General features: G+C 35.7%; 3 protein-coding genes and 1 long non-coding RNA gene across 6 annotated transcripts in view; 2 read left to right on the forward strand and 2 right to left on the reverse strand.

The window, feature by feature from the left end:
• The first annotated feature begins 279 nt into the window (after positions 1 to 279).
• Positions 280 to 2,620, forward strand: LOC128876958 (corrinoid adenosyltransferase MMAB-like). The gene is made up of 4 exons (XM_054123818.1): positions 280 to 550; positions 827 to 1,034; positions 1,660 to 2,029; positions 2,100 to 2,620. The coding sequence occupies exons 2-4, from the start codon at positions 958 to 960 to the stop codon at positions 2,325 to 2,327; spliced, it is 675 nt and encodes a 224-aa protein (XP_053979793.1). The 5' UTR covers positions 280 to 550; positions 827 to 957; the 3' UTR covers positions 2,328 to 2,620.
• Positions 2,621 to 2,930: 310 nt separating this feature from the next.
• Positions 2,931 to 4,253, reverse strand: LOC128876957 (ribosome maturation protein SBDS). The gene is made up of 2 exons (XM_054123817.1): positions 3,756 to 4,253; positions 2,931 to 3,626 (listed from the first exon to the last, which is right to left on the reverse strand). The coding sequence occupies exons 1-2, from the start codon at positions 3,884 to 3,886 to the stop codon at positions 2,999 to 3,001; spliced, it is 759 nt and encodes a 252-aa protein (XP_053979792.1). The 5' UTR covers positions 3,887 to 4,253; the 3' UTR covers positions 2,931 to 2,998.
• A 376-nt stretch (positions 4,254 to 4,629) lies between these two features.
• The window catches only part of LOC128876950 (protein phosphatase Slingshot), a 54,151-nt gene continuing 45,576 nt past the window's right edge, over positions 4,630 to 13,204 (forward strand). Inside the window, exons 1-2 of one of the 2 annotated variants that reach the window (XM_054123796.1) lie at positions 4,630 to 4,863; positions 8,665 to 8,720. In XM_054123796.1, coding sequence (XP_053979771.1) covers positions 4,807 to 4,863; positions 8,665 to 8,720 — 113 coding nt within the window. In that variant the 5' untranslated portion in view covers positions 4,630 to 4,806. Of the gene's footprint in view, positions 4,864 to 8,664; positions 8,721 to 12,643; positions 13,103 to 13,204 lie in introns of those variants that run through there. The other variant, XM_054123797.1, reaches the window with a different exon arrangement.
• Positions 6,946 to 12,564, reverse strand: LOC128876961 (uncharacterized). Of its 2 annotated transcripts, none has more exons than XR_008457162.1 (5): positions 12,457 to 12,564; positions 9,527 to 10,809; positions 9,164 to 9,442; positions 8,854 to 9,088; positions 6,946 to 8,711 (listed from the first exon to the last, which is right to left on the reverse strand). It is a non-coding gene; the product is annotated as an uncharacterized LOC128876961 (long non-coding RNA). The 2 variants fall into 2 exon arrangements; XR_008457161.1 differs by having other exon boundaries at positions 8,806 to 9,088.

Below are 13,204 nucleotides of genomic sequence, written 5' to 3' on the forward strand. Positions count from 1 at the left end.
ATTCAGGATGATTCAGGAATCAATTATTCTAAATTCTATATAACTATGGTATATAAATGTATATTGGTGTATATTTCGTCCAATGGTAACTGTTTCTGCCTTTTAGGTAAATAACACTACTTGATACATCTGGTGACTTTATTTATGATTAGAAGACTGCGGCACTTATCATCAAACGTTCTAAGACGGAAAAATAAATTTCAATTGGAAGATCAAACCTCTTTTTTCTCTCGTTTTCTTTCATCCCATTTTAAAATATACAGTGAAAAGTCAGTTATGCTGTAAAGTATTGGATGCAAAAGCTTCATGCGTCTACTAACAAAAAAAAAATAAAAATAAATTTGTATAATATATGTATTAGTTAATGTATTGATATTAGCGACTGAATAGTACATGAGCTATTGAATAGTCTCCAGTTTTCATTTAAATCCTAAACTAAAATCTTCACACAAGTACACGTATTTCACGTGTAGCACTACTGTTAAATACTTCACACGATATATTTAAACCTTAAATAGAATTTGTTAACGAGTGAAATCCATTAATATATGTGAGTCCCATAAATTATAACAAACGTATAAATTATACAGGAAAAGTTAAATTATAATATATACATAAGAAATGCCGAAAAGCGAAAACAATATTTCTGCCATCTCAGCCATTCTGATATTTATTTTTGGATAACTTATTCTTTAATATTTTTTATTTCCTTTAAATTAAAAGTACGTCTAAAATCTAATTCGAATGGATTCGTTTGTAAATGTGTTGCTGATTTTCATTACATTTTGGTTGAGAGTTTTATAATAAATAAAAGGGTTCGTGACAGTGCGCAGGTTTTGGATAGCAACATGATCTAGAAGGAAATTACTGATTGTAAATCGTAACGTTTGCTACAACTAAAAGTGTACATATAAGAGTATATTGACGCAGTTATATTGTAATTTTCTTGCTACGGACATGGAAGTAGTTAGGAGTGTATGGAAAAAGCCTCTTTTAATATATAAGGTTGGAGTACAAGCGTCTTTGAGAAATAGGTACATGGTGAGATTGATATAACCTAAACTTCATTGTATACTTTGTACTAAAACTAATACGAAAAGGTAAAATATCGGCCTCGTAGAAATATGTTTGGATTATAATTCGTGTCCACCTTTATCTAAATGTAAATATAAAATTACCTGTATAATATTCATTGGCACTGCAATTTATTGTAAACATTATACCGGTATTTTATCGTTTTTTTAATGCATTGATAGTTTATACACAAAATAATTTGATACAATATTCATCAATATAAAATTATGCACTTTTTTTTAGTATTTATTGATGCTATATAATTTACATGTACATAGATATAATTTTATTTAGGAGAGAGATATTCTACATTCTGCATGTTAATTGTCTTTTGACTGAATTAACAAGATTTGTTAATGTTGTATATTTGATTTTTAATATTTTTAATGCTTTTATGTATGGAATACAAATTTAATATTAGGATTGATTATTGTGTAAAAGTTTGTGGTCAATGGAAAATCTGATAATTATTTGATCATGCTGAATAGAAACAAAAATAGTATTCCTGTACTTCTTTTACAAAATAAGTCCTGTCTTTATTAATCTTATATATTTTAAATCAACTTCTTTTTAATTATATTGCAGTAGCAGTTCTATATCCAAAGTAACAACAAAAAAGGCTCCTTCTGCGAGAGATGAAGACTCAAGAATAACAAATACAGACATAGATGTGAATTTGCAAGATGATGTAACATTTAATGCCCTTGTTTCAACCGAAGAATTACTGGCACAGATAGGATTGGCAAGAGAATTTGCTAGTGACAGTAAAATTGAGCATCCCTATGTTGATAAATTAAAAAGAGTACAAATGATTCTATTTGATTTAAGCCATGCTATATCGAAATCAATGCCTGGGGAAAGTAAGACATTTGAAAGCAAACATATTAGTGATTTGGAAGAATGGATATCAGAGTATTCCACTCAACTACCACCCCAGGAAACATATATTATTCCGGTAACAACAACATATTATCCTTTTTATATTACTAAACATATCTGTATTTCATTTTATGTGTTTATAATAGGGAGGTGGTAAAGCTTGTTCTACTCTACATTCAGCAAAAGCAATATGCAAACGTGTAGAAAGAAATGTTGCATCATTGGTTCAAGATGGTTTACTAAATAAAGAAGCACAAGTTTATTTAAATAAATTACAAAATTTTCTGTTAACAACATCACGTATTGCAGCCAAGTGTGATCAACGCACTGAAAATATATATATTCCTAGAGCAGAACTTACTGAAAACAAGTAACTTGAACGTTTTTGAAACAAACGCATAGAGTAACGTGTTCTAATTACTGTTTAATAATAATATGAACGGTAAATGTTATATAATGAAAGTTTACAATAATGTTATTGTATTATATATATTTTCAAAATATAAGTAGGTTGTAAATATTTTTTAATCAAGTTACAAGTGTCAGTTACTGGTTATATTGTTGTATTATTATATAAAAAATGTACATAGCAATTATGCAATGTATCAAGTAGTTGATATTTAAGAATTTTTAATAAATTCTAATATTATGGTACAGTTTTTGACTATGACATGAACATTTTATATTTCCTTATGTATTGTTATTTTATTATTGTTTAGGTTAGCATTAGTAAGATTAATTTTATTAAATACTCGTACAATTTTATTGAAGTATAGTGGGATATTTATTTAGATAATTTACTTTAATAAGTTTTATAAATAATATTTAATAATACTACTTTTGTACAAATTAAACCTTGAGTAAATCGAACCTTAATGTTGTATATTGAATTTTCATCAAACATATATACAATATATAAGAAAATATGCAAGAGAAGGATTGTAAATGAATATATAGTTAAATAAAGCAAAACAAGATAAAAGTTATGACACTGAATTGTATTGAGATTTATAATGGTATAACAATGTTTGGTTAGGTCTATAATTTATTCCAAACATCCATCTCCTTCAACAATTTCCTTCAAATTCAGCAATTCTAATAGTCCAGAACCTTTTGTTTCAGATTGTACCAATTCAGTTATTTCTCTGTAGTGGCCAGGATCAATCAAACAGATTATGTTTAGCGTACCATTATTCCATTCCTCTGTTTCTAGCGTTGCTATTAACTTAACAATTTTATCTCTTAACTTCCTGGCCTCTTTGCCTGAAACCAAGACTCTAAGTCTCATTTGAGCCCGCTCTAATGGCATTACAACTTTTAATTGTGGAATAACATCCAAGGCTTGTTGTTTTGCATTGCGGTTTGGCTTTACAGAAAAATGCACGTCTTTCATAGCTTTTTCTATCATTGTTACTGTATATGGACGTTTTGTTTCTGGATTTACACATTTGTCAGCAACAGTTGTTGCAATGTCTTTAAGCATAGAATCTAATGCAGAATGCCTTTCCTTATCTGAAACTTGTAGCTCTCCCTTTGTAAGGATTTCTTTACAAATTTCTGTTTGGTTATCCATGCCAAAAGCCTTTATGAGATCTTCCTTTTTTGCTACTTGACCTTTTGAAACATTTGTAAACACTGTATGTGTCTGTAGAACCTCGTCGAGATCTTTTTCTCTGAAATACAATTATCAACAAGTTGTCATTATTAATAAATTATAAAAGCAGCATAAAACTTATAGGTTAGATGTCAAAAATGTACTGACAAAAGCAATTCTTTATTTCGATCAACCGTCAAAGACTTACAATTTGTTTCTCCATGAGATTACTTTGTTTCTGTAACAAGCGATCTCGAATCGTTTTCCTGATTTTTTCATACGAACCACAGCAACATTGGTTAATCGTATTTGATTCGTTGGCGTGAAAATTTTCGACATTTTTAATATCACAGAAATCCAACGTTTAATGTATTAATAACAAATTAAGTGCCCGTGCCAAAATTATAACTCGTTCAGTTTAAGTAGATTTATCTTACGTATTTTACACACTTTCTTGCAAATTCTAAAAGTTGTACGCAGTTGTACGTAAATATCTTCCATGCGATTTAAAACACTCGATTCATAATCGAATCGTCGTAACATCGATAAAATTGAAACGTTTCATAACGTGCATATAAATTCAGAGTACTTCATGTCTACGACACCAACGATCATGTTGTCTTTTGTAATTGATGCATTTCATTAATATGAATAGCAGTGATATGTATTACACGTATGACAATTTTAATATAAAACATTCTTTATTTTTACATAATTTTTAATTGAAGTTCAGTGAAAACAACGCGTGAATGTCTATTAATGTAACTCAGAATTATAAAACTGTCAAAAAGTTGGAAGAAAAGAAAAGTATGTATTTACATATACTGTATTAGATCTATTAGGGATGCCAACAACTTTTTACGTTTAGTGCAAAAACAGTCGTAAATAAATACGACGTAGTGATTTCTTTTAAATCATGCAAATAAACGTAGATCAGAAATTTCTTTTTTTTCCGTACGTTTCTTACGTTATCTAAGTTTTATTACGTTAATTGAGAAATTAATATCGAAAAAATGGTAGTTAGACGTAATCGTGCGATAAGTAGAATCGCGGGATGCGCACGCTATGGGTGCGCGCATGCGCAGGTCACCCGTTACATTAGACTGTATCAAACATGGCCGCCGCGAGCGTGATGCCATTAGAAGTGCGTGAAAAATGATCGTTTTTTCGTGGTTTAAACGACACGGTCGTTTGTACGTCTATGCATAGTGGCAGTGAGTGTTATCTCCAGCATTTTGAGGACGTGGGAGGCCATTATCATGGCGTTGGTCACCGTGCAACGTTCTCCTAGTGTATCCAATTCTCCACAGAGTTCGGTGAGTTACCTCGCTTTGTACAACTTTGTTGATATGTGCTGTCAGTTTCTATCAGGAACGCGTCATTTCGAAAATTGCTTTCGTTACTGTCTAAAATATCGTATTCGCAACACGTTGCGGAGTCTTCAGTTTTTCGTTCGAACAGCCTCTCCTTATTTGGCGGTGTATTGACACTCGAGCGAAAAAGGAAATCGAGAAAATTCAGTTCTCTGTCCCGTGTTCTTTGTGACAGCGAGTCAAGAAAGCTTGCGTTGTGGAAAAACCAGGGCCATAAAATAAACAAAGACTTGCTTTGACGTTTCCCTCCTACGAACTGTGGTCCACGATTCGAAACGAAGCTGCACGAGTCTCGGTCAATCGTCATTTCGGTATAATCCGTACAGAAGAAACACATTTTTATATTTTACAATTAGTTATCATTCGAAGAACTTTGAACAATCACACGAGATGATTTGTTCTCTGCACGGGTTACGACTTACAACCATAACCTGTATCTTGTTGAACTTTCGATTACACACTTTTGTAGGAGCGGTTGCGTTTTTTCACACGTCGAGAGTTTCGTTGCTCGTTTATTACGAAAAATTGCTTCGCTAAGAATGAAGTTTGTTTATTTGATCTACGCCAAATTAAAGTTGGAACGTGGTATTTATTAATATTAAAACAGCTTAAATTAATCGTAGCAATAGATGTAATTTCAGTACTTTGGAAAAATAGTTATTGCGTCGAGTTATTGATGAAAATGTTTAGATATTTTACTTTATTCGTTGACACGATGTTGTTTAACACGTTCACTGCCAGACTAATACTCTTGAAAATTTCTACTGTGATTAAACTTTGTTTACAGACTATTGGAAACTGCGTAACGAAACATTTATTGTGGTATTTAGTTTCGTAGCTTCATCAAAGTTCAAGTATTTTATTTGAATTCATTTTCTGTGACACTTAACCTTCAGAATTAATTTTCGTAGTTTTTCAGTGAAAAGCACTGTCACTGTAATTGTCCATTTCGCTAAGAAAACGGTCTCAGTTTCTGTATGGAAATTCGTTCACAGTGAGACTGACCGTGAACCTCGCGAAAAAGAGACGATCCCATGTCGTTTTCGTCGGAATTAAAGCTTCAAGAGTTAGAGAACGCGAACTCCCGCGTTTTTATCATTTTCGTCGCACTTCCTTTCTTCGAGGATTCACCGTTCCCTAATAGAGGTCGTCATGGTAGTGATACGAACTATTGTTCGTGAAAATTCACACGGATTCATCGAACGTAATAATCTGCGGCGTCGCGACGCTAGCAGTCTCCGTAGGTCTCACGCTTCTCGTCACGATGGTCGAGTGGTGAAACAGAGTCGAAAAAGAGAGCGAAAGGAACACGTGGATTCCACTATACATATGTATCTCTGCTCTCCGTGAATTAGAACCGTGACGAGTGCGTTTTCTCTAACGACAGCGGCGCGGGCGTACCCAATTGTGGCACGTTGGAGGGGAGATATAAAAACTACGATCAAGTTCTACAATGTATCGGGATAGAATCTTGGTATCTCGACGCGATATCGACTCACGACACGACAAAACATTCAAACACGCGTTTTAATGGAACTATTCACAGCTTCGTGACGTTGGCACCCCCAAATGCAAATTTTGATAAAAATAAAATTGCATTCGTTTGTCCACGATTTGTCCACGTTTGTCCAACCACAATCGACCTTTACGCGATACCGATTAAGATACGTCGCGATGAAGGATTCCAAGGTATGACTAACTCCTGAAACTCGTTGAACAAGGGAGCCAAAAGAGGGTTGGCGTTTCCCAGCGTGCATTTTAAATGCACTGAATGTTCCGCGGTCTATGAAGTGCACTCGCCGTCGGAAAGGGTAGCTGCATTTTTCTAGCTTATCCAGAGAGGGTGAATTCGATGGGGAATACTATTGATTGTGAGAGCCCGTTTCCTTCGTGGATTGTACGATCGTACAAAATCTTAGATGGGAAGATCCGAAACTCGGGAATCTAACAAATTCTGAACTTATAGTAGGGGGAACGAGGGATGACCCCGATCATTTTTTTCTTTTTAATGTTTCGCATATTACAAGCGTAAGAAACTGTCAAAATTCGAAGACAACAGACAACATATCGTAGAGAAAATGAAATCGCGATACAAAATACAAAATGAATGAATAATCAATAAATTGCTAACACAAACATAACTGACAACTATAAAACGTATAAACATACCTAGTGGTTTTAAATATTAACATTCATCCAACATTCACATTATAATACATTACAATTACCATTCATTCAACATTCACATTACAACATATTACACAAGGTACTTAAAGATAAAATTCTGGAACATTTGTTTACGTAATAAACAACCAATACAATCAAAAACATTCTTGCATGTAAGATTTAAGCCCCTTTTTTCTTTTGGAAAATACAATGGATTAATCTTTAGTTAGTCTATGATAACTTCTTACTACTTTTACACTTTTCAATTAAATTCATTGTATTAGGTTGTCCGGAAAGTTTCTTTCGCGAGTTTCACCCAATTATTTGATGTGGTCGTGTTTATATAAATAGACAATCTAATTTCATAGATATTCATGTTGTAACAGTAATGGAGCAAAATGAATCGTGCACAATTCGGTAATGTAACATAAAACGTAAACTATTGTGCATGTATTACTTATCAACACGTTGGTCGCCACGTCAGCCAGAAATAGGTGACAGGATTTTCCATTAAGGAACTAAAAATATTAATTTCAAAGGTGAGACAATGATGAAAATGAATCTGGACAGGATTCGTGAATTTAACGACGTTAAAAAAATTAAATACTGCGACAGATATTAAATTATCCGACGTTCAATTGTATGGAGACAACATTTTAACATTATAGAAATTTTAAGGAGTTTTAAGGAGATTCGTGAATTTAACGACGTTAAAAAATTAAATACTGCGACAGATATTAAATTATCTGACGTTCAATTGTACGGAGACAACATTTTAACATTATAGAAATTTTAAGGAGTTTTAGCTTGGCAGCCAACGTGTTAATAAAGGGAAAGAAACTTTTGGGACAACCTAATATATGGCGACGGTATGAAACTGTTCATTCAGACAACAAGTCGGTGCTACTCGACTTCGCTATAATCGTATTACTTACAACAAAGTTATTTGCACCACATAACATGTTCATTTGAACCAAATAACTTTTGTAAAAACGGCTCGTATTACTAATTCGTCTGTATTTTACGTTTCTCTCTTGGATCTTCGCCGACATTTCGTACATCGAGCGGCAGCTTTTGAGTTTTAACGACGAATACGAAGGTATCGCACAACGACCGTGATAGGCAAGTGGCACTTGAAAGCACAACGCGTAAAATCGTTTAACAAAGGCAGCCTTAACAGGTGCTAAGCTGCCGGCGTTCGGGCATTTTTTTTCACTGTGCACACTCGAGTATACACCGGACTCGTGTAAGTACACGTGTAGCTTCACTCAGCCACGTCGTTCCTCCACGGAAAAACTGGAAACGATGTATTCCAACGATGCTCGAACTGGCTATCATCGTTTTATTTATTTGGTTTGGTCCGCAAGCGGTGGAATCTTTCTTAATTTTATTATTTCTACATCGTTGTGCTTGCGTAATTTGTTTTCGATCACCTCGCGCTTTAAAAACATTCTTGTGTTCTTTCTTTTCTTTGTATGCAAATTTGACGCAATAATAACCGCGATTATTCGACGGTGTGTCGCGAACTGAAAGAACGTACAGCGTTTGTGTACTGATTATGGTTATTGTTGTTTTTAGGACTCTGGTGCTGGTGCGCCGACGGACGATGATGATGCGGCGAGGACCTGTAAAAGGTAGGTCTTCGTTGGAAGCAAGAATTTAAAGCTACCGAGGCAGCAAAGAAAATATTATATTCGGTAGCTTTAAACTCTTGCTTACAGAGTTGCTCCTACATGAAGAAATAAGTCGGAAATGTAGAATACAAACTTTTCGTGCGAGGCATTGTTTTGGAGAAAATCGACTTTGAATTTTCGCCGTGTACGGGTGCGGCGCTTGATCGTGTCTCGTTATAAGGGATCTCACTGTAGATTAGTGTAGATCATTGTCTCGATTTATGTCTCGAAGTTACGTTGATGAACACTTCCAATGGGACGGAAACGTTTCCTTACCCATTATCTTACTATCCGACTTTTATCGCTAAACACTATCGGTATCTATCGGTCTGCTTTATCAGAAACTTTCGTTAGGTGTGTTATTACGTGTTCCTAATTTTACGTTAGGATAAAAACAAACTTACCGCGTTACGAACAAACTGTTGCGTAACAAGATATCAAAGAAAAATGTGGTTGATGCATATGCGCATCAACGCGCGCTGTAGGGTTAAGTGGTCCTCGCGTCCTCCCGATTTAACGCGCATGGATCTTTAATTCTAGGAAAAATTGAAATAGCCAAAGTATACTGCGAAATACAAACAACCAGAGAAGATACGGAGGAGCGAATAAGAATAGTCTGTCTGGAGGTTGTCTGTTACATTTTCCATCTAATTGCATTTTTTACGGTCCCGGTGATTGGAAATCTAGTAGACAGTATTCACAATTATTCTCGAGATGTAATTTTAGAACAGGAAACTATTGCTTAATCGAAAAGACGAGTATCTTACTTGGGAATAACTCTCGTCGTCTCGGCTTCCTTCTTCTGGCAAATAATTCAATTAAACTAGCTCTCCGGATCGAAGAAAGTCCCGTGCGAACTTCCTCGAGCCTCTGGGATGTAAACATTCACTAATTTGCAGGAAGTCGGAGCTAGCGACTCTTTCCTTGCCTTAATCGTTCGACTTTCTACACTGGTGCTTGCGTAATCCGTTAAATCGCGGCGACGTAATCGAACGACCCTCTTGCAGAAACAGGAAGACCTCCGGAAATTAACATTTCTCTCTTCGGGAAGAGTAACACGCTTTCACAGATTCGAAATTGTCTCATCGCGGCTTTCAGACGCGTGGAAATAATAGATATGCAAAATTTATCGATGAAACTTGGTCCATGTTTGTTTTAGTCGAATCTAATTTTTGAAACAACAACATGCGGAACAGATTTCTATCGTTTTACTGTTTCTGATTTCACGGTAATTGTTGATAACTACGTTCTCGGTAGTGTATTCATTGATTTTTTTAGTTTACGGCACTCTTCAGGGGTCATTCGCCTTCAACTCGCGGAGTAGCAGCAGCTGCTACACTCTCCACCGTACTCTCCGTTTATCGCCCACTTGTCAATGGGCTCGGTAATGAGACGCACAAAACACTCGCGATTTATGCTCCTATCGTGGACGTCGATTTTTCCCGTTGATCGGTTCAAAAGGTCGCGCGCGTTTCCTGTCGATGATATGCCAGTGAAATCGTTGGTATTTAATCGGTGCACAGCAATAATGATAATTTAAGGAGAATCAAAGACTTTTCGCGAATACACGGACGTTTTACACCGTGTCTCATTTATTAACATTTTCGACACCACGTCTGCGACTAACGATAGAGTTTCGTCAATGGATACACCGCAAATATTTAAATATCTGCAAAAATTAATTACTCTTATTTCCTGAAATTGGAAACGTGGATTTTTACATGAGAAATCAATGAGATAACAAATTGCGCGTTAGTCGGTTATTTAATCGAACTGATTTATTCCCATGTAAAATAAAAATAAAATGTAGATGAGACCCAAAAAATATCAATCCATCAATGAAATAATAAGTATATAAAAGTAGTAGGAGATAGAAAGGGTTAGCGCCTTCTATTTATACGTAAAAATTAAAAACACGTAGTATATTTCTTGTTTACGTGATCCAAGTTAGCGTCGCTGGATTCCGAGACAATTGATGCCACTTTCCAAGGATTCCGGTATCCATTTCATGTCAATATGTACAGTCCATTCCGTCGTAAGGAACACCTGACTGAAAGGTTGTGGTTTCTTCATTTCCAGTAATGATTCATCACGGCATATGCGTTAGAAATATATTTCTGACTTTTTGTAAAATGAATACTTGTTTTCTTTTTTTCTGGATCGTCCTTGTATAACTAACGGTAATACGACGATATTCGGAAATTAATAATTCTACCCGTGAAGATATTAAACAAGTTATTCTTACATTTCTATTTACGTGTTCAGGGAAAATTCGTACCATTAACTAGTAATTTTTTTTCTCGTGATGATTACAATTCATTGTTGATCACTAATCTTCGCAAAAAAAACGGGCGATTATCGATCGCGACACTTAGTGCGTAGAAAGAGCAAAGGGTTGATCAGGAGGAGAAAAAAGGGGGAAAATGAAGGGCAGACGATGTTGCGCGGGTGAGTGGATCAGTGATCGCGTTAACGATCAGACGGGTTCTTCTTTGTCCACGTTCAACGGGTGTTAACAATTTTTGGTGGACGCATGGTCTGCCGATCAAATAGACGGTAAAAAATAAAACTAAGCAGTGCTTTGCACCCTCACGGATCCGCGTTTTTGTGATCGCAAACAAAATTTGATTTGGACAGATTGTAGACAAAGTTGCCAGTGAAGTTCAGCCGAAATTTTGTATTTATTACCATGTAGGATACAAAACAATTCCAGATAGAAACATATACAGTGGGTGTAGAAAGTATTCGTACGTCGATCAATTTCCAAAAAAACTATGTAAAATTATTTTTTTTTATAAGCAATGACATTCTACATATTCTCGGATATCTTTAGAATAAATAGATTACAAAAGAAAAATGGCTATTTATGTAAGTTACGAAATTACAAAAAAAATAAAACAATTAATCGATAGAAATATTGAAGCAATAAGTATTCGATTGTTTAATTTTTAAGACTTCATTAAAGAAAAAAGAAATTTCCATTAATTTACAAGTGTACATATAGTACTTCCTTCGTGGGATTTCCTTTTGATGTTATAATTATTGCAACTCTTCTAAGCGTTAAATTAACTAAATTATTAGTGATTTGAAGTGGGATCTTCTACACTTCCTCTATTAGAGCCAATTTTAAAAGTTCTGTACTGGAAATTTGATGTTTTCTAATTCGCACGAAACAATAAATTAATGCGTTCACTTTACAAACTCTACTGTAAATGATTCGTCATAAGAATCGTACAAATACTTGTTGCTTCTGTACTTTTACCCACTTCTCGCATGCTTTTGTTAATTTCACAAATTATATCAACTAGTAAATGTTGTTTGCAAAATGAAGAAAGTACATGTTGTTCGGACTATATCTGTCTTAGAGACTTCCGAGAACACGTACAATAATCATTGATTATAAGAAAAGAAGTTAAGAGACTACAATGTCACAGAAAAGTTTTTTGGGGAAATTGATCGATGTACGAATACATTCTATACCCACTGTATTCTTACGCGTTTCTAACGAACAAAGTCACGCCGGCTATTCTCGTCCCTGGCAAAGCTATGTTTCTTATCTATATTTCGCAGGGTTATCCTTCGTTCCCGTTGAGCGTATCTCTATCCCTCCCGGATCGCGATAAGAAACAAATGACCGAAAGATAAAGGGCAAGAAGTACGCGAGCAAGCACGCATGCGTGAAGAAATGTATACATACAAAGTCGGCACAGAGCGGAAATGTATGCGATGCCATAAAACACGTCCTTCCCTCCGTTTTCCACGCTTCCACGCTTTCCTCGATCGACCGAGTCGCATTTTAGTCCGGTAGGTTAGGTTAGGGTCGCCGTGACGGTTTAGTGGTGGGGCGAAGGGTTCTGGGAGGGGTAACCGAACTCCCACTGTTTTACGATTCGCTTCGTACTTCAGTCACCTCGCGTACGTCCGACCGCGCTGCTCGCGTTCTATGTCGTTCTTCCAGTCGCTGGACGAGTCGTATCTCTCGGTTTATCGTCTTCTTTCACCGAAATCGCGTGCTCGGTTCTTCCTTACCAACGGGGTGTACCTTCGGCGTAAACGTTCGTGACGTGTTCGCGAGTAACGCTCGAGATTTTCGAAAATGATGTAAGACGATGTTGTTCGCCGTGAACGCCGTCCGCGGAGGAATCTGTGACCGGTGGAGCGAGTGTGCAGTGCTTAGATTCGTCGACAAAGTGAATCTCGTGTTCCTAAGTGACTCGTGAAAGAGGTTTTTGCCATCGTTGGTCTCTAGCATGCGTTGACTTCATGGTCTTCGAGAGTGTCGAGATGCGGAATCCGGGATTCCTCCTCGAAGATGCCAGACACGGATACATTCAATACATCAGGTAGAGTTCCGATTTATTGTTTTCAGTGATGGGCAGAACCCTAGGCTTCGAATAAATCTGAAGTTTGCCGATATGTTTCTCTCGTTTCTCCTTTTGAACATT

The sequence above is a fragment of the Hylaeus volcanicus genome, chromosome 5, assembly GCF_026283585.1.
Source record: "Hylaeus volcanicus isolate JK05 chromosome 5, UHH_iyHylVolc1.0_haploid, whole genome shotgun sequence".
Taxonomy (NCBI): domain Eukaryota; kingdom Metazoa; phylum Arthropoda; class Insecta; order Hymenoptera; family Colletidae; genus Hylaeus; species Hylaeus volcanicus.

Excerpts from the sequence above, each read along its gene's own strand:
- LOC128876958 (XM_054123818.1), top strand. The coding sequence starts at position 958 with ATGGAAGTAGTTAGGAGTGTATGGAAAAAGCCTCTTTTAATATATAAG. Across the intron at positions 1,035-1,659 it reads CAAGCGTCTTTGAGAAATAG|TAGCAGTTCTATATCCAAAG; the intron begins GTACATGGTGAG and ends ATTATATTGCAG. Across the intron at positions 2,030-2,099 it reads AGGAAACATATATTATTCCG|GGAGGTGGTAAAGCTTGTTC; the intron begins GTAACAACAACA and ends TGTTTATAATAG.
- LOC128876957 (XM_054123817.1), bottom strand. The coding sequence starts at position 3,886 with ATGTCGAAAATTTTCACGCCAACGAATCAAATACGATTAACCAATGTT. Across the intron at positions 3,627-3,755 it reads ATCTCATGGAGAAACAAATT|AGAAAAAGATCTCGACGAGG; the intron begins GTAAGTCTTTGA and ends ATTGTATTTCAG.